Source organism: Strongylocentrotus purpuratus, unplaced genomic scaffold (genome assembly GCF_000002235.5).
Source record: "Strongylocentrotus purpuratus isolate Spur 01 unplaced genomic scaffold, Spur_5.0 spur5_contig_821, whole genome shotgun sequence".
NCBI classification, from domain to species: domain Eukaryota; kingdom Metazoa; phylum Echinodermata; class Echinoidea; order Camarodonta; family Strongylocentrotidae; genus Strongylocentrotus; species Strongylocentrotus purpuratus.
The window spans coordinates 1,571,209-1,592,088 of record NW_022145526.1 but is presented as its reverse complement, the minus strand read 5'-3'; the positions used below and the strand labels follow the sequence as shown (position 1 = coordinate 1,592,088).

Genomic DNA, 20,880 nt, shown 5'->3' with positions numbered 1-20,880 from the left:
CTTTTTTTTTCATTAGATTGTCTATAATTATATTCTAAACTTAAGTTATACACCTTTTGATATAATAAAGTCGGTGGTGTTTGCATAAATCCTGAGAAAATAGTTTTATGATAAATGCGCTATGCCCAGTGAAAGAATCAATCCTTATCCGGTGTGTCTATTTAAGTGAGTGAATGTACGAGCTATTCTTAAAATCCTGCTCTCTAAAAATCATATATACTGTATCTTTACAATGAACGTACGAATATGTTATAACAAGGTCATCATGATGATTTTTTTGTTGTGATGATATAATGATTCGCTTTTTTCATGCCCTTTTCTTCCTCTTATTTTACAGTCCCTGGATTTGGAAATGGTTACTGCTTCCTATCACATGGTATATCTAAATTTGGTAAGTCTTCTCATTGTTTCCCATGGTCATTAGGAGTGAGAACGAGAAAGAGAGAGGGAGAGAGAGAAAGAAAGAGAGATAGACAGATAGAGAGAGACAAAAAAGAAAGAGGGAGAGAAAAATAGAGATAAAGAGAGAGAGAGAGAAAAACAAGGAAAGATATATATAGAAAAAGAGAGAGAGGAGGAAAACGGAGAAAAGTACAGGAATGGAACACTTTGGTATATGGGTGATTGAGATTCTTTAGTCTCATACGAGAATTCCCGTGTTCGCTTACTGCTCCTAATTACGTCATGTAACAAAATGACACACCCATACCTGCCTCCCTGTAGACCAGCTTATAGTCGTTTTAATCTGTCGCCCTTTCCCAAATGCGCGCGCGTGTATGATATGCGTACTCCCCACGAATTCACCTTCCCCGAAAAAAAAGGCTGTGTGTCCGTACGTGTATATTATGGTGTACTAGTATATGATATGTGAGCGAGCACGGATCATGTAGAGAACAATCCAGGCAGTGGACTAGCCTCCCTGGTGACTGGTACCGTGGGTACACATAATTCGTATGCCCCCCCCCCTCCAAAGAAAAACAGTGTGATAGCGATGAGGTTGGCAGGTTATTAAGACCTTATTTCAACCATTATCGTAAACCCTACATGCTCGAACAGTCATATCCGAAAGTTTCATGATCATACATGTACAACTAAAATAAATTGTTTTCAATTTGTGGGTATACTGAGAAAACTCAGGAGAAAAATTACAGTATGGAAGTTGGCTCCGATTTAAAGATTGTTTACAACAATAAAAAATAATGAATATTCATTCATAGAACCTGGATTTCTGTGAATACATTAACTTTTACTGTGCTAGTGGTCAGCAAGTCTTATGATTGACGCCGCAAACTGTCCACAAAATGCGACAGCAGTTTTCCGTCAAATACGTTGCAGTCTCATAACTAAAAGGAAGGTCGATAGGCCGACGGCCAGCGTTTGCAAAACCGACTTGTTTCTATCTTTTCTTCGTCGGTATGGGATGGTTGACTGGCGATCTCATTTGCTGTCGCTCTTTGGAATTTCGTGTGAATTTTTACCATTATATATTTCCCAACGAATATATACGTTTCAATGAATGAATAAATGCATACATTAATAAAAATGAAAAGAAATAAATAGATAAACAGCTAGATAAATAAATATTTCTTTGTTTTGTCGGACTCGGGGGGAGTCCATCTCGTAAGCCGTTGGTATGGTGAACTTTTGGAAATCTTGGTCTCGTGGGCTTTTTTATTATTTTATTTTATTGAAATATATTTATTCAGGATAACAAGAATCAGATATACATTGTAGATACAAAATCTGTTTTACCTCATGGTCCTGAACAGGATAAAAATGTAGTACACGGAAATATCAATAATGAATATTCCCAAAGCTCACAAGCAAAGGTAAGAACAGTATAAAACTAAAATATAAGCATAATACGCATTAAAAGTAGTAAAAAGCACAAAACAAAAACGATAATAATTGAAATTAACAGCGGAAAAAACATCAAATCACTTTAATAAAAGGCATTAAAATATCCAAAAAAAAACCGAAGAGGAGAAAAGATATAAGGAAACTGGTAAAAAGTAAAGGAGGAGAGAGGGAAAGAAAGAAAGAGGGAGAGGGAAATGGAGAGAGAGAGAGAGAGAGAGAGAGAGAGAGAGAGAGAAAGAGAAAGAGAAAGAGAGAGAGAGAGAAATAAGCCATGTCAAAGCAGTAAATGAATCGGCATTGTATCACACAGCTTTAACAAATTTGTCCTTGTATATTAAAAACATCGATAATCCACTGGCACGCCCCCCCCCCCCCCTCCGTTAATGCCGATTTCCTGAGAAATAATAAACCGTGCGCTTGTTCTCTGTACCTCTGCGTTAAAGAGGCTGCGTCTGTGCCTGCCATCTGCATTTATACGACCACGATGACGGACGAAAGATTCGGGCGTACCATATTCTTCGTTGACCTCATACTATGTGGTATCTCCACGTGCCTTGGATTTTGTTACCATATATCGTCCGTTGCCGTATCCGTTCTGATTATGAAGTAGTTTGTTGTTATCATTGCGATAGATAAAAGGATTTCAAAGCTCCCGAGAACCTCATAAGCGATGTCAAAGCTGAACGCATTTGCGACGTAACCTGGTGACAAATAAGAAGATTTTTTTGTTAACCCTTTGCGTACTGGGACCGGATAGTCCCCGTATTAAGCATATGGGAATGACAAAATTCCGTAGTCAAAGGGTTAATAGAATAAAACCTGTTATAGCAATAATAATAATGGTTTCTTACAATAGCACACAGTCTGTCACGTCGTGACACTCCTGGCGCTGCCCTGATTATTACACTGGCTTTAGAAAGGCGGCCATTACGGCGCTCTAATAGCATTTCAAGGTATTGATTCCTGTCCGGAGCCCATTTACACCACCTGGGTTGAGTGTGGCAAATGCAGATCAATGTCTTGCAAAAGGACATTGGTGCCGCGGCCGGACTCGAACTGCAGACCTTGTGATCGACAGTCCGGTGACGTATCCACTCGACCACGACACTTCTACGTACCCCTGATCGAGCCATTTCATGTGCTAATGAAGCCATGGAAGCAATTTTTTCATCGCTCAGGTGTCTTCGGAAGATATCACTCTTGCATGAGGAGTCACAGGTCACGTCGGTCAATAGAATGACGATATTAAAGTGTGCTACGGGCGTTACCTACCAACCCCCTGAACGATTTGTTAAACCTATTACTCAAAATAATTACAATTATTATGGATAACAAAACGCATTTTTTATTTGTGATAACGCTGTGGTGCCTTAAAGAGAAGGTTGAGTTCTGGGAAGAGGTGAAAAATAATTTGTGAGCATTACTCATTCTTATTATGCAAGTGTGGAAGAACATAAGTTAAGACATGTTCCCTGAAAAGCATGGCTCTTCAAATGCCTTCATATTCTAAATATGCATGTAACATCGTAAAAATCGGGGGCAGGCTTTTTACGCCACGTGTTCATGTAGTCCCATATACATCTTTCTGTGCAAGTGTTTGTAACTTTACCAAGACTTGGCCAAATTTCTTATCATTTTGATGATTCCAGAACCTTGCAATACACACAAATTCTTATATGCTAGATGATCAACCTTTTCTGGTCGGTTCCACACCGTTTCTTTCACAATGCAATCGCATGACCAGAACTCAATTTCATCTTTAATCATGATGGTAATGAAATTAACATTGACTACCAATTAAATGAGGAATTGGGATTACCTGCTACTATTCCTCCAAGTGGTTCTCCGATGCCGAAAAACAAGCAGTTTAAAGAGTAGCCATGCTTGAATCGTTCACGTGGGATGAACTGTTTCACGATGACCACGGTAATGGAAACTCTTGCACCATTCACGAGTCCGCCGATGAAAGCCAGGGTGCAGATAATCTCTAAGTTATGGAACAGTGGATCCAGGCAAAGGGTGAAGGCGCCGACGATTGAACAAATGATAGTCAGTTCAACAGATGTGACCCAGTTGCGGTCTACTAAAAGCCCCTGTACTACACGACCTATACATTGGCCGATGCTGCCGTAGAGAGCCAAGAAGACGGCTTGGGAGAGTGGGAATCCTTTGGAGACACCGTGAGGAATCAGGTAGATCACCCACGCCGTGTTCACAAGACTTATCACCAAGAACCCAGCGTTGAGAACCAAAGTATAAGGTAGCTCGGTCAGGATTGACAGACCGAAGTGCTTCCAGGTTTCGTGAAGACACCCTGTAATGTTGGAGCACAGCTTAGAACATACGTATTGCAGAGATTCCAGACGTACTTGAGTCCTGTCCAAAGAACTTCCAGTCCCTCTGTCCAGTAGATGTTCTGATGGAGATTGTTCTACGTCACTTCCGGAACTTACGTTGTGTTCCTCGTTTAGAGTGACGGCAGAGATATGTTCCTCTGGTTGGCGTCTCACGTCTTGACTGTCTACACCATCCTTTGCAGCTGGTTCTCCCATCCATAACACAAGAATGGAAGTATGCAGACAGATTGCTCCAAGGATGGCTACGGTTCCTCTCCATCCATACGTTCTATGAAGGAACTCGGTAAAGATGGGTAGAACCATCATTCCCACAGCAGTACCTGCATTCACGATTCCGTATGCCAGAGCAAAGCCGTCGACTACTTCCTCACACATGCGTAAGACCATGTATACAAACACGAATGCGTAGCACACACCTGCCAGTAAGAGATGATAAAGAATATTTCCCAAGTGAAAAACGTGCAAGTAACACTTAAAAATCTCTGTTTTGAAAGAAGTCTTCTGACATGTTATTGCATAGTTCTATAGAGGCAGAAGAGTCTTGAGGCGACACATTTAAAACAAAAAATTATTACTCAGACACAAAAAAAAATAGGACGTACATGAATATGTTTTGCACAGAAAAATAACCAAACCTCGTTTTAGCTCAATGAAGTTTTGTATGAATTGGACATTAAACGGAGTGTATCATGGGAAATACTGGTTAACGCCATCTACGTTTTATTTTGGACAACTGCACGTATTAAACGAATGGACTTGATTAACTAGGTCAGCGCGCGCTAGCGTTCGCGAAACAGACCGAAGTTCTCCTCGCGCTTCGATTTCGCGTATGTTGCACGCCCAGTAGGCCCACGGGAAAGACACATAGACATGGGTGTCGATCCTTACGTAATACCTATTCATCAGGGGGGGATGAATGAATAGATCACCCCCCCCCCCCCCTGATGGATAGGTATCAGTTACAGATCGACACCCATGCACATAGACCCCGTTTACAGAGAGAAAAGGGCCGGGCCGCGTCTTATTTTTTCGTACCACGGCGAGCCCGGATTCCTGTTTTATCATGAATATTCATTAGGCAGGGCCGGGGAAAGTCTCGATTCTCTTGAATATTCATGTATGATCGAGGCATGCGCAGCATCGAATATCGTGTGTAACAAGTACGTTGGATTAATGGCAGGCCTATAATATGACATAGAAAAGCAATGTCATGGTCATTTAGATAATACAGTCATAAATGCTGTGTTTAATTACTAGTAAATGCCAAAATGTCAGTATCGGTAGACAAGATATATAGCATATATTTCAAGTAAGAGTCTTGATAGGCAATTTGTGAGTAGCCTAGGCCTACTTTTCTGAGATTAATGGGAGTCTAGTTCTTTTCATGAATTGGTAAATAATCAGTTCTAGGTTTGCTTTTTAAATCAAGCAGAGGTTGCATTATGGTATTGAATATGTGATACAGTATTATAAACTGTATAAAATAGATAACAAGAATAGGCCTACATACAGACATTTATCAAAAATAAAATACTTGTGTATTGCACTTAAATTATTTCTATGATCTATGCTCACTTAACTGCATAAGGAAGAAAAGGAAGAAAGAAAAATGGGATTAGAAAGAAGAATAACAAAGTTAAAAAGTAAAATATATATAAATAATAAATGAATGGAAGAAATAAAGAATACGGAATAGATACCAAGGAAGAAAGAAATAAATTGCAAGAAAATTGAAATGAAAAGAAGACAAAAGAAAAAGGGAAAGGAGCAAGATAATATTGATACCATATCTTCAATCTTGTTTTCTTTTATCTTGCCTCTTATTTTTGTTTAGGCCTAGCTACCATTTTTTCCTTTCCTTTCTCTTTTTCTCTTAAAAGTTCTCTTTGGTTTCTTTCTAAAATAATGAGGGAAGGGGGGGGGGGGGGGGTGGGGGACTCGATGATAATTCATCATTTGAAGGTTTACAATGTGAAGTCCACGAGTTATATGCACCCACTGAAGAAAATCCATGTACAGGGTTGCTGCAGGAACCCCAGCACCCACAGATCCCACGCATGATGAGACAAACTCGAGAGAAAACTACACATTCTTTCACATACATTGAAGAAAAAAAAGAAGAAAAAAAATCCAAGATCGGTTGAACTCTTTTTGACCCCTCCCCAGGACGTCGATCAATTACATGTATGTGCCCCCCCCCCCCCCCCCCCCCAAACTCTGGCTACGGCCCTGGCGATAATTACCCACTATTCAAATCTGACAGGTGCCCCTTTTTCTTCAACAAATGCCCCTTTAACTTCATAATAAGTGCCACTGTTCCATTTTCATAAGTGCCCCTTGTGATATCTGATAAAAGCCCTTTCATTTTTTTTTACTTTGACACGCGTCCCCTTAAACGTTCTAACAAGTGCCCTTTTACCTTTTGATATGTGCCCCTTTCCCTGTTTAATAGGAGCCCCAACCCCAACCCTTTCTCATAAATGCCCCTTTGACACATGCCCCCTTTTCCTTTTTTTATAATTCCCCTTTTCTCTCTTTCTCTGTCTTTCGAAAACTATCTTCTGCAAGGTTTGTTCTCTTGACTGAGCAACCTGTTGCAATTCCTTTCTGTCTCACTTTCAGTCGTACTTGTTGCCACTCATTTGCATTCACTCGTTATCAACTACCATCAACCATTCCATATTCACTCCATTACTGTCCACATTTCAATTTCATTCTCTTCACTCTCCCTTTTTGCAGCCTTTCCAGGAGCTTTGCTAGAAGTAGAACATTTTTGATGTAGAGGCCAGAGAAACCGGAAAGTATGTTAATCATTTTATTCAAATATCTAACTTGAAAAAAAGGAAAGTGAAACATTGTTTAATTACAATATATTGACATAATTTTGTTAAAGAAAAAATTTGAATTTAACACTGGAAATTTGTAATTGGTTTGCCAGCCCCCCCCCCCCAAAAAAAAAACACACTCAAAACACAACAGTGGTACCAGGGTTTTTGTTAGGAGGCCCATGTACTGTATAATTTTTATTATTAAGAATAGTTTTCTCTTTTTTATTAATTTGACATTGGCATACCGTAAATTTCACCAGGAACCCCCCCCCCCCCCTCCCGACACTGCCATTACTTCTACCAACAGTAATGCTATAATTCAAAATTTCACTTTCTAAATCCTTCTAATATAAACATATAATCATATTTGTACAGAGGATAAGATAAGAGGATAGCAAGCCCCCCCCCCCCCCCCACTCCCTGTTTTCTTTAGTTGGGAAGCATCGAAACATGATTCTATGAAAGCTACCAGTTTGGATACGAAAGGCAATGAGGATTAGCAGTTTCCATATTTAATGCATTTAGAGTGTTGTCTTTCAAACCTTCTTACATGCAATACTTGAAGTAGCAATAATTTCATAATCTACAAAACTTCCCATAAAGAAGTCCATAGAGGTAAATGAATTTTAACATGTATAATTATAATCAAAATATCATTGATTAATTCAATCTTTGATATAGACTGATAGACCTTTATCAATCAAATTTGAAGGAGAATCTTTCTGCCCAGTCCTCAGTTTCATCCTATAAGATGGTAGTTGACATTGTTAGAATTTTAATGTTTATTCGTTGAGGATTAGTTATCTTTAATTATTTGAAAGTCGACAAGATGATAAACTTCATTAGCTTTATTGAATGTAGTATTCTACAAACATATAATACAAATAACAAATAAATATCATGTAAATATTCCAGTTTAAACCCATCTCTATTGTCCTCTTTCATTATATGAGGGTGGCATCTTTAAGACGTAGTCTCGTGTAGATATCTTCTGCATCCATCACTAAAGTTGTAGCCTAGTTTTCAGAAAAAAATATAACCCAAGTCTGTTGAATGGAAAAATGAAATAAGATATAAAAAAAAATCAGCAATGACTAATAACATACACCCTGATACCTGCTCAGAAAAAGGAAGGACTGAAATTCACTTGGGGTTCTAGTGGGCAAACCTAAACTATTTTTTGTACAAGACTAGTTTAAATACTGACCGCATCTTAAATTATTACTGATGATCCCATTAAGACGATAGGCCTGCTGGAGCTCGGATCAGACAAGGTATGAAATAAGTAATACAATGTAATACAACTCGTGCTCATACCGGTAATTGAATAATACTCGGTTAAGTATGGGACATAAAATGACCAAACAACTTTGACCAGAGAATGTACTGGAAATAATGCTACTGAAACATACGTAATGTAGACTTATATTTCATCTATATTGACATTTAATTTTTAATCTAAATTACAATTGTGATATTAAGTCAATTATTCTTTTACAAGTCAACTGACAATGAAAAATATCTGTTTCAGATCTATAATTTTCTCCATGACATTTGTTCCACAAAAATTTATTGGGGGTACCTTCATGTATATTAGCACACTTGCTCGTATGAAGTGTAGTAGGCCCGCATCTCTAGATATGATCCCGTCAACATCCGTTCTTTGTTCCTCTCCTGAGTTTGCAAACCAGAATGCCTTCATCATCCACTGTAGAGAGGCATCATCCTACATGAGAGAAAACAAAGTAGGTACATGTACTTCAATTAAAAACTGATACTGATGGATACATATCAACCATAATACATCCTATAAACAGACTTTTATCAATCTTATTTTGTGTTCTTCTTCATCTTCATTGCTCAAGAAGTGAAAGTACCCCTTACAAAAAGAAAATTAGGGGTCCTGTGTATACCCTACATGTAGTGCTTACAATGTGCATTTGATATGGCTCTTCTAAACACAGGACCTCCTGTAAATAAGGACAAATTTTCCTTTGTAAACATAGAAAGAAAAGACATCAATATTTGTATACTAGGTGCAGAACTAGAATAAAATATACCCTCCACTATATATGCTTGCAATGTCAACTTAGTTCCATTTCCTTTTGAGTGAATTAATAGGTGGTCGTTTAGTATGTGTGTGCTAAATAACCTGATAACTGTACCTGCATGGGACTTTCTGCTTCATCTTGCAAATATAAGAGATGTTGTAATGTCCTCCTTCCAGCTCTTCAGTTTCAATCTTTTGGAACAAAAAGAAGAAGAAAATCAATACGACAATCAAGGCATCCCTTTCTCCTTAACAAAATAAAATAGATCTAGCATAATTCAAATTAATAGATATTTTTATGTCATGGTTGGCCTTAATTTTAATATGGTGTGGAAATCAACATTCCTATTTAATGAACCACAGTACAAAGTAAAACTAAATGGAAGATTTAACTTGTGCATCAAACAGTGGTTTCTATGGCCTATGAACACGAAGCAGTACTAAGTAGAATTAGTTTATTATAACAACAAGAGGTGGACTACATACCATATAAGCAGAGGCGGCGCTCCGAGAGGGGGGGGGGGGGCAGAGTGCCCTCCCATTTGGTCAAGTACCCTAAAAGTGCCCCTTTTTGAATAGGAAAAGTGCCCCTTTTTACATAGGAAAGTGCCCCTTTTACTCTGACAAGTGCCCCTATTAAGTTTTTAAAGTGCCCCTTCCCCTTTTAATAACTACCCCTTTTAACTTGGATAAGCGCACCTTATATCTTCACATGTGCTCCCTTTCATTTTTAATAAGTGCCCCTTTTTCTTATAAGTGCCCCCATTTAAAAATAGGCCCTTTCCCTTCTCATAAATGCCCCTTTTCATCTATGAAAATAGTTCCTTTTCATTCTCTTAAGTGCCCCTTTTCATCTCTTGTAAATGACCCTATTCACTTCTGAGAGATACTTGTTTTACTTTGACAAGCACCCCTTCCCCTCCTAGTCAGTACTCTTTTCATCTCTTATAAATGCCCCTTTTATTTTGACACGTCCTCCTTTTCCTTCCTATATAATGCCTTTTTTCCTTATAAGCACCCTTACCCCTTATCATAATTACCGGTACCACTTTTCGTCTTTGATAAGTGCCCCGTTTATTTAAACATGTGCCACTTTTTCTTTTTAATAAGAGCCACTTCCCCTTCTCATTACCCTTTTAACAATGATATGTACCCTATTTCCTTTCTTATAAAGAACCTATCCCTTTTTCATAAATGCCCCTTTTCACTGCTTATAAATGCCCCCTATCAAAATCTGATGGGTGCCTCTTTTCCGTCGACAAATGCCCATGTTCTTATCATCCCTGGTGCATGCCTCTTTGTTTAGGTGTAAGAAGTGCCCCATTTTCACCTCTGATAATTAGCCTTTGTACTTTGACACATGCTTCTTTTCTTTTCTGATAAGTGTCTTAACCCTTTCGATAAGTGTCCCCTTTTCCTCTCATCATTAAACGTGTCCCTAATTTCAAGCGACTAAAAGCAATTTCCCACAAAGCTCGCTCGCTACGCTTGCCCATAGTTATAGATGTTATAATTATGTAACTTATCACAGATCTATTCAGTCTTCCGTTATGAGATTGTGCTTATATAACCCCATCAGGATTGGGTTTTCCTCTTTATAAGATGTAATTTTTCGCACTGCAAGCCAAAAACTGCAAAGTATGATACTTAAGCAATATCTTAAATGCTGTATTAAGAGAAACAAATATTGAAATCATCCCTGATAATGTAATCACAAAATAGGGGTATATACCAATGTCAAAAAAATGGTATATTTTCCCTCTGAAGGTGCCCTTTTTTCAAGAAAGTGCCCTTTTTGTTGGTGCCCCCCCCCCCCACTTTGGAAGTTGCTCCGCCCAAAGGCTCCGCCGCCTCTGCGTATAAGTAAACATAATTGTCGACTACCCTAGGGGTCTTCTCTTATACAACGTCCAACAAAAAATAGATTTATCAAATGAACTGCACACTTTGGAGAAGAAAAAATCTTTAATATAGGTCTAGATCTAGAAAAGTTATGACAACTTGACAAGCACACTGGACACACACAACATCTGAACATTAAATAAATGAATCCTAGGTCTAGTTTGTTTGTTTTTGAATATTTTTATTAATAAGTTCCAGGTTTACGTCTAAATGAAATATGGTTTGGAGCCGTTTGATTATCCATGGTCACAAACAATTTTGGTCTAAAAGTTGACACGCACCAATGATGCAACTGAGCGAACGGATAGCACTTAGTCTTAGTAATACTACTAGTATAGCCAACAGAGTCGACATCTACTAAAGATATAAACAAGAATTAACCCTCTTGGATTATTAAAGAAATCATACTTCATAGATTATTTTAAGGTGTAACGTTAAATCTAGATTTAAATTCAATGGATGATTGGTGAATTAGATTCACGATGACGATCAAATTTGGAATAAAACCTGATCAGAAAGTTTTATCTTGATGCAGATGAGCACCGAAATTCCCCCAACGTGGGCCTGCCGGAACCCCGGGGCTCTAAAGGGTGACATGAAGGCAAACCGCAGTCAAACTACTTCACGACGATGAAAATCAAAGTGCAATTTCAAGAGAAATATTTTCCTAGCCTTTTCCCCACAAATCTGTTGAGAACAGTCTCAAAATGTAAAGAAATTACAGTAGATCACGAATTACAGCTTTTTCAAATTAATGACTAAATTCTCTTAATCTACTGATATTTCAATCAATTACTCACCCATATGCATTCTCCGTGAACTAAATCTTCTCACTTTGTGCGAGTATAGCGCGCGTCGTGCATTCCCACCTCGATATGAATATTTAAGAGAATCGAGACTTTCCCCGACCCTGCCTAATGAATATTCATGATAAAACAGGAATCCGGCCTCGCCGTGGTACGAAAAAATAAGACGCCAGCCGTTCAGTATCGGTATCTGAGGGCCTCTTTGGAAGTGAATTTCAAGCGACCCTTAAAGGGGTCGGAGACTCGTTTCTGGTCAGTCAGAAAATTTCGCCTCAGAACTTCAGGGGGCGTGCCAAGCGCAACTATCAGCGACCAGCCCCATATCGGCAGGACAAGCGGGATTATTCTCGTTTTTCGAGGGATCGCAACAGCGGCCTGTCATGATAATGAATATGTATCAGATTATGCAAATGTGACACCTGTGACCTCAGGAGGTCAGATCGCATGTGCGCGATGTATATGCGATACGCGTGACTTGATACCCAGTGCGGGGAATAAACACCAGACTATGGTTTATGGAATTCAACTACTTTGTTAGTTTGTTTGCACTTAATATGTGACATTGGCGACGAGGATTAATGTTTCTTGGATGTTGAATCTGTGGCTACGAGCTGGAAAAGTTTCAACATGGCATTCGCTGGAGCGGAATTGTTAGCGCTTCGAGGAGTTCCACACTTCGATCCGACGGGTGGTGCAAGTATTGTCAGCGGCAAGTGGAAAGCTTGGCTTGAAGAGTTCGAAGCCTACGCCGATAGTCGCGGCCTGTTTCTGGACGGATGTACGCCGGCCCAGGAGGCGCAACGGAGAGCACTGTTGCTGTACACTGCGGGGCCTGTGGTAAGGGAGACTTTCAAAACACTTCCAAATAAAGGAGAGAGGAATGAGTATCAAAAAGCCACAGATGCCCTAAATGCTCATTATGTTGTCAAACCTAATGCTACGTTTCAAAGACATTTGTTCAGGAAAACAAAGCAGGAAGATGGTGAAACGGTTGCCCAATTTGTTACCAAATTACGACAGGTTGCTATTGGATGCAATTTCGTAGCTGGGGATGTAGAAAACCAAATTCTTGACCAAGTAGTTCAGTACTGCAGAGCTGATAAACTTCGCAGGAGGTTGCTGGAGAAAGGAGGTGAGCTCAAGTTAAATGATGCATTGTCCATGGCTGCTGCTCTAGAAGCTGTTGAAGGTCAATTTAACTCCATGTCATTGAGAGAGAGAGAAAGGCCTAGAGCTGGTCAAGTGAATCAAGTATCATACGAGAATGACAGAAAAAAGAATTTGGAATGCTACCGATGTGGGAACAAAGGACATTTTGGGAAGGATGCATCATGTCCAGCCAAAGGAAAGATCTGTCGGAAATGTGGAGGCCAAAACCACTTTGCGACGATGTGCAAAAGTAAGGCCAAGAGCACAAGTGAGGCGAGAGGAAAATTCAGAGATGGGAAGTCCAGAGATGGAAAGAAGTATAAGAATAGAGTTCGCCAAGTGGAAGGTGAACCCGGACATGATAGTGATGATGACAACAGCCGTGGCCGTGATCAGAGGTACTATCAATTTGCTGTGAATGGTGATCATGAGAAAGTCCCAATAATCATTGGAGGTGTCACAGTCCCAGTGATAGTAGATTCGGGAAGTGATTGCAATGTAATAGATCAGATATTGTGGGAGAAACTGAAGAAGGACAAAATCATCTGCAAATCTACTAAGAGTACCAAGAGGCTTTATCCGTACACATCACAGATACCATTAACAACTGTTGGATGTTTCACAGCCACCGTAGAAGTTGGCAAGATGAAGTCGACTGCAGAGTTTGTTGTCATCAAAGAAAAGGGAGAACCTTTACTGAGCAAACATACGTCTAGAGAGCTGGGAGTGCTCCAGGTGGGAATTGTACATGTAAATGCGGTACAGAGCTATGCAGGTTTAAAGCATGAGTTTGAAGCAGTCTTCAAAGGAGTTGGGAAGTTGAAGGGCCGACAGGTGCGGTTAGCAGTGGATGAAACGGTGAAGCCAGTGGCCCAGCCTGTGCGAAGGACTCCATTTGGACTGAGAAAAAAGGTCGAGATGAAGATTGCGGAATTGATCGATCTCGACATCATTGAGCCAGTTGAACGCTCCACGCCATGGGTAAGCCCAGTTGTCATAGTTCCAAAGAGAAATGATGAAATAAGACTGTGTATCGATATGCGTAGAGTGAACGAAGCAATCATAAGAGAACGTCACCCCATTCCCACTATTGAGGAAGTCCTACAGGAGCTGTCGATTAGCAAGGTCTTTTCGAAAATAGACCTGAAGTGGGGGTACCACCAACTGGAGTTACATCCGGAGTCTAGAGAGGTGACAACCTTTGTCACTCATTGTGGGTTATTCCGCTATAAGAGACTGTTGTTCGGAATCAATGCTGCTCCAGAGATTTATCAATATGAGATACACAGAGTGATAGCTGGGATAGAAGGAGCTGCGAACATATCAGATGACATCATTGTGCATGCATCGACCCAGAAAGAGCATGACAAGAGGTTGAAGCAGGTGCTTGGCAGACTGCGGGACGCAGGACTTACTGCAAATGCAGAAAAGTGTAAGTTTGGTGTCTCTGAGTTGGACTTCATGGGGCACAGACTGACTAGCGAGGGACTCAACCCAGGATTGGCCAAGGTGAAAGCAATTGCAGAGGCCCGTGAACCCCAGAATGCAACTGAGATGAGAAGTTTCTTGGGGCTAGTCAACTACTGCGCAAAGTTCATTCCGAACTTTGCTACATTGGCAGATCCACTGAGAAAGCTGACCAGAAAGGACACGCCATTTCAATTTGGTCATGAACAACAACAAGCGTTTAAGGCGCTGAAGGAAAGCTTAATGAGTGCAGAGACCCTGGGCTACTATGATCTAAATGCACCGACAAAGGTCATAGCGGATGCCAGTCCAGTTGGCTTAGGAGCAGTGCTGGTGCAGGTGCATGCTGATGGCCCGAGGATAGTAGCATATGCCAGCCGCTCGTTAAGTAACGTTGAAAGGAGATACTCTCAGACGGAGAAAGAAGCCCTTGGACTTGTGTGGGCTTGTGAAAGATTCCATGCATACCTGTATGGAATAGAGTTTGATCTAGTGACTGATCACAAACCGCTTGAAGTCATTTATTCACCGAGATCTAAGCCATGTGCGAGAATAGAGCGGTGGGTTCTGAGGCTTCAACAGTACAAGTACAGGGTAGTCCACATCGCAGGAAAGTCCAACATAGCAGATCCATTGTCAAGATTGCTGAAGGATGATCAACCGAGAGAAACTTCTGTGTTGGAAACAGAAGCAGAGAGCTTTGTGCGTTTTGTGGCAGTCCAGTCAACGCCAGGTGCGGTGACAACGAAGGAAGTCGAAAGAGAATCTGAACATGATCCTGAACTCGAAGTTATCAGAGAGTGTATTCACAGTGGACAATGGGATGATTGTCCATATAAAGCATACATTCCCATCAAGGACGAACTCTGTATAATTGGTCAGTGTGTGCTGAGAGGTAGCAGATTGGTGATTCCACAGGCACAGAGGCCAAAGATGGTGTCATTAGCTCACGAAGGACACCTGGGCATTATTGGCACCAAACAGAATTTGAGAACCAAGGTATGGTGGCCAGGATGTGAGAAAGATGCAGAGAAATTCGTCAAGACGTGTCATGGTTGCCAAATCACAAGCAGGGGTAATCCACCAGAACCAATTCGAAGTACTATGTTGCCAACAGGACCTTGGGTGGATGTAGCTGTTGATTTCCTAGGACCACTTCCGACAGGAGAATCTATACTTGTGGTAGTTGATTATTATAGCAGATACTACGAGTATGCAATCATGAAATCAACCACTGCAGAGAAGACAGTCAAAGCCCTGGCTGAGATCTTTGGCAGACATGGGTTACCTGTGACGTTATACTCAGACAATGGACCCCAGTTCATCTCAGAAGTTTTCGCAGAGTACATGAACATTACAGGAATTCACCACCATCGGGTGACTCCTAAATGGCCCCAAGCCAACGGCGAGGTCGAAAGACAGAACCAGAGTATAGTGAAAAGGCTAAGAATTGCACAGGCAGAAGGCAAGGATTGGAAGGAGGCCTTGCTGACTTACGTCGCAGTCTACCGGGCTGCGAATTTTTTTTTCCCAAACAGGTTTACCTATGAGAGTAAAATCCTGCCTCCTGATTGGTTCAGAGGTATACGCGTCATGAATATTCACGAGCTGAGTTCACAGCACTGTGGCTGAGCTGCAGTACCTAGTATATGTATTACGCATGCGCGTGGACTTCAGTTTTGCTGGCCATTTAGGTGTACAAAATGTATGTGAGCTAGCTGTGGTGCGAGGGGATTTTTATTGGGGGAAGGGAGGGGGTCTGTTTGTTTGTGAACATTTCTGGTTATTCTGGTGCTTGGTTTATATAGTTTTACACTGCGGATTTTTTTTCTCAAAGAGCTCACTTACAGTACACACACTAATATTCCAATTTCACACATAGGCTATACATACAAACACTATCTTTCTCTCTCTCTCTCTCTCTCTCTATAAACACAGACCCACCCACCCTCATGTATTTACAAACACATAAGCAACAAATGCACACACTAGCTGTCAAGAATACACAATAGACACACACAAGGGGTATGAATTATCTTATCAGGATGGTCCGACATGAGATGGTTGGATGTGGGTCAAAGCCACTGTGTTGCTCTGAGCATGATATCTTGACAAACATTTAATATTATCACCCGTAACTGAAACCAACACACAATTAATATCACGGTATTAGTCTCTTGTTTGTTCCACCAAGCTAATTTTTGCACCTTGCACAAATGCACTTCTCAACACGAAATATTTCAGTAAATTTGTTTTGTTATTTTCACCCAAAATTAATTCAGCCATGCTCACTTTTAATCACTTCACTTATATCTTATTTAACATTGAATACAATGCAGTTGCATGGGTTGTTCTTTTATTTTGTTAACTCGGCAGAGGCCACGGTCATGTTCAAGCATTTACGCTTACGACATGTGGTCTCCTGCTTTTTCCTTTTGTATGAAACTTTTATTTTAAAGGTATTACAAAGTTTTGGTAAATTTTGAAAATCGGCTGGATACTACGGTACAATTTTGATATATTTGGATGCCCCTAGGGCCCTATGGATGTATGTTAAGTACTAAAAAAATTAGCTCCTAAAACACTTCTGCTTTCGAGAAAAATTGAATATACAAATTTACCGGTGCTCCCGGTAAATTTTGTTAAATTTCAAATAGCGCCTACGGCCATACGATGGTAGCTGCGACCATGAAAATCTCAGAATATGCAGATGTGATATATATATTCCAAACGGTAATAGCAAATTGGTCGATTTTAGTCAAATAACATTGTTTTATAGCTAAATTAATATCTTGACCTTGAGAGGGAGCTATACAACATAAAGAGTTTATTATTTAAAATTTCATCACTTTAGACTTTCAACCGCGACAACGATCACTGAATATTGTAGGATCGGATATGCTTCCAATATGTAAATTTGAACCAAATTCATGACCCCATACCAAAACTTTGTATTACCTTTAACTAGAAACAAATTTTGTCAAACTTACATGTTATTCATTATATTTATTTGTATGTTTCTTTGTATTGATATGAAAAAGTGGAAATAAAACAAAACAAACAAACATATCAGTGGTTCTGGTTCCTTTGTGACAGATGAACCTGGCCAAAGAAAACAAAGGACATAAAGTAATATATACAGGCTCTACACATGTCAAAGACAAGCTTTTCTATGCATGCAGTGTATAGCCTACGTACTATAGCTGCGCTGCATCAACGAACTCAAACTTGGATTGCGATGAGCTGCATGAGCAGCTTCGCCTTGTGTCACGCGCATGCGTAATACTACTAGTATCTTTCAGCTCAGTCATGAATATTCATGATGCGTATACCTCTGAACCAATCAGGAGGCAGGATTTTACTCTCATAGGTAAACCTGTTTGGGAAAAAAAAATTCGCTACCGGGCTAGTACTCATTCGACAACGGGAAAAAGCCCGGCAGAAGTGTTGTTCGGGAGAAAGATCCGAACTAAACTACCACAAATCCAGGACATTAGTGAGGATCAGGAACTCAGAGACAGGGACCTCCAAATGAAAAGTGGTGCAAAATACTATGCAGATCTGAAGAGGGGAGCCGTACATTCTGACATAGTGCCAGGAGATAAGGTGATAGTAAGACGTGATGAAAGGAGGAAACTAGACACGCCATACTTTAGCCAGCCATACACAGTGACAGCAAGAACAGGAAGTATGGTAACTGTGAAATCTCCTGACGGAGTCCTGTATAATAGGAATGTATCAAGTGTAAAAAGATACATGTCCCGAGACACTCATAACGAAGCTGCCAATCCAGAGAGGACAGACGGCAATCCTGAGGCGGTGACCGGTATTCCTGAAGGGTCGGACGGTAATCCTGAGGTGGAGACCAGTACTCCTGAGGCGGTGACCAGAGATCCAGACTCAGAGGCAGCGAGCAACACATCAGGCGGTGACCAGAGACATCAAGATGGTGATACCCAAGCAGAGACAACAAACACCAACGTTCCTATGGCAGCTAGTAGACCACAACGCCAGAGAAGATTCCCTAAGCGATATGATGATTTTGTGTGATTCCAGATCAATATGGTTGGGATGAGCTCTTTGTAAAATAGCGACAGTGATATCTGAAACTACATGTGCCAAGGAGAAATGTTTGGAAATCATTGGTTGAAGCCAAGTTATGATTTAAAGGGTGTACGCCTTGCGCTGCCCATATTTGTGAAATCGACATGTTGGAGAAATCACCATGGAAACCAAGCGTACGAGGAAGTTGTGTTATGTGCTAAAATAATAAGTTCTGATATATATGTTTCAATATTACACATACATTAATCAATGTAAAAGGGTGTACGCCGAACGCTGCCCTTATTGTATGTGATAGGTGTTGCGAAAAACACAAGTTTGAGTTGGAGCATCGATCAGTTTTCAAAAATGGATTCAATCATCGAAGAGAGTATTTCCAGAAACTTCAGTTTCAGCTAGTCGTATGAACGCTTGGAGATAACAGATGATTTACACAAACTCAAAACTAGAACTCAAATAGTATCCAGTGAACAGTTGAACTTTTATTTGGACCACAGACTAGATGCATGAAAGATATTGCATGAAAGATATTATATTGCATGTTATGTTTTATGTTGTTCAACAAAGTTGTTTGGAAGATAAAACATTTGGGAAAAGTTTATCGACCAGATAAATTTGTTGTTTGTTAGAAGTTGTTCTTAAAAAAAAAAAAAAAAAAAAAAAAGGAAGAAACAAAAGCAAATGCACCAAAGCATGTTTATTTCAGTAATTCACATATGGCTGAAACACAAGAACAAAAGAAATATTACAAGAATTTTCAGTGAAACTATAGTATAAAAATAGACCAGGATAAAGTTTCATTCTGGCAAAGGAGGGATGTCATGATAATGAATATGTATCAGATTATGCAAATGTGACACCTGTGACCTCAGGAGGTCAGATCGCATGTGCGCGATGTATATGCGATACGCGTGACTTGATAACCAGTGCGGGGAATAAACACCAGACTATGGTTTATGGAATTCAACTACTTTGTTAGTTTGTTTGCACTTAATATGTGACACGGCCCATCTGGATTTAAGGAGTTTCGCGCCCCAGCGACAGTTTCCAAGGCTCCACAGTCCAAATACAACGCAGATCGGGGCAAGTTTAACAAGCCCGGTTTCCCAAAAAACTAGTAAGTGACCTTTCCCAGTCAGGGAGACTCAGGTTTTTCAAAGATGAGTGGTCGCGTCTGACGTCTGATTCTTGGGTTTTAGACGCAATCGGTGGTTATAAAATTGATTTTTGCTCTCTTCCTTTTCAACGTTGCTCACCGAGCAATTACGTTGCCTCTCTTATAGAGAAGGAAGCAATTAGTAGGGAGATTGTTTCCCTTCTCGAGAAAAATGCAATTAGAAAAACATCTAGACAGGACCTTGTTTTCTTGTCTTCTATTTTCACGATTCCGAAGAAATCGGGAGAACGCAGACCAGTCATTAATTTGAAAAACCTGAACACTTTTGTCAAGTATGATCATTTTAAAATGGAAACGTTTAAAAATGTTCAAGATCTGATGATGCAATCTGATTTCATGACCTCAATTGATTTGAGGGACGCTTATTTTTCAATCCCGATTCATGAAGATCATCACCGTTTCTTAGGTTTTTCGTGGGAGAAGGCCTATTATTGTTTTCAATGTTTACCATTTGGACTAAGCTCAGCACCTAGAGTATTTACAAAAGTTTTGAAACCGGTGATGGCCGCTATAAGATGCAGGGCATTCGTTCTATGATTTATTTGGATGTTATAATTATTTTCGCTAATTCGAGGCAAGCAAGTCTCGAGCACACTAGTTTTGTGTGTAATTTATTATCATCTTTGGGATTCGAAATAAATTTCGAGAAGTCTTGTTTATCCCCTAAAACTGACACAACTTATCTGGGTTTCTGCATTGATTCGGCTAGTATGTCGATAAGTTTACCTGGTGAGAAGGTGGAGAAATTGAAATCAGTAGGAAGCTCTATTCTAGCTTCGAATCGGGTCATTGTTCGGGACCTTGCGAAGTTCATTGGCATTATTGTTTCTTCCTTTGAGGCCTTTCCAAAAGGGAGGATTCATTACCGCAAATTGGAATCTTTCAAAACTAAAGCGCTTGAATCTTCAGGTGGGAATTTCGATTCTTTTGTGTCTCTCAATACCGACGCATTATGCGAAATTCAATGGTGGCTCTCGATCCCATCGGATGCATTCACTACGCCCGCTAAAATGCCTCCTATCAGCATCGCATTACGTACAGATGCAAGTAGCACGGGATGGGGAGCTTTCTGTGAGAATGATTATTCATTTTCTCAAGGGGTTTGGTCATCTAAATATGCCGATCTACATATTAATGTTCTGGAATTGCTTGCAATTCAACACGCATTATCATCATTATGCAATTCACGGATGAATGCCCATATTCATATTAAGTCTGATAA

At 40.1% G+C, this 20,880-nt stretch overlaps 2 protein-coding genes and 1 long non-coding RNA gene across 4 annotated transcripts; 1 reads left to right on the top strand and 2 right to left on the bottom strand.

Annotated features, from left to right (window-relative positions):
• Nucleotides 1-2,059: 2,059 nt before the first annotated feature.
• On the bottom strand, nt 2,060-4,681 carry LOC589138 (monocarboxylate transporter 12-like). Its single transcript, XM_030981356.1, has 2 exons — nt 3,680-4,681; nt 2,060-2,561 (listed from the first exon to the last, which is right to left on the bottom strand). The coding sequence occupies exons 1-2, from the start codon at nt 4,602-4,604 to the stop codon at nt 2,425-2,427; spliced, it is 1,062 nt and encodes a 353-aa protein (XP_030837216.1). The 5' UTR covers nt 4,605-4,681; the 3' UTR covers nt 2,060-2,424.
• Nucleotides 4,682-7,919: 3,238 nt separating this feature from the next.
• On the bottom strand, nt 7,920-11,968 carry LOC115922464. Of its 2 annotated transcripts, XR_004063458.1 has the most exons (4): nt 11,798-11,968; nt 9,211-9,287; nt 8,628-8,771; nt 7,920-8,091 (listed from the first exon to the last, which is right to left on the bottom strand). It is a non-coding gene; the product is annotated as an uncharacterized LOC115922464 (long non-coding RNA). The 2 variants fall into 2 exon arrangements; XR_004063457.1 differs by lacking the exon at nt 11,798-11,968 and having other exon boundaries at nt 9,211-9,370.
• A 462-nt stretch (nt 11,969-12,430) lies between these two features.
• LOC100890363 (uncharacterized protein K02A2.6-like) lies at nt 12,431-18,469 on the top strand. Its single transcript, XM_030981086.1, has 2 exons — nt 12,431-15,916; nt 17,927-18,469. The coding sequence occupies exons 1-2, from the start codon at nt 12,431-12,433 to the stop codon at nt 18,467-18,469; spliced, it is 4,029 nt and encodes a 1,342-aa protein (XP_030836946.1).
• The last annotated feature ends 2,411 nt before the right edge of the window (nt 18,470-20,880 follow it).

Coding starts and splice junctions, on each gene's coding strand:
- LOC589138 (XM_030981356.1), bottom strand. CDS start 4,604: ATGGTCTTACGCATGTGTGAGGAAGTAGTCGACGGCTTTGCTCTGGCA. Junction 2,562..3,679: donor ACTTGGAGGAATAGTAGCAG/GTAATCCCAATT, acceptor ATTTGTCACCAG/GTTACGTCGCAAATGCGTTC.
- LOC100890363 (XM_030981086.1), top strand. CDS start 12,431: ATGGCATTCGCTGGAGCGGAATTGTTAGCGCTTCGAGGAGTTCCACAC. Junction 15,917..17,926: donor AGGAGGCCTTGCTGACTTAC/GTCGCAGTCTAC, acceptor AGTGAGGATCAG/GAACTCAGAGACAGGGACCT.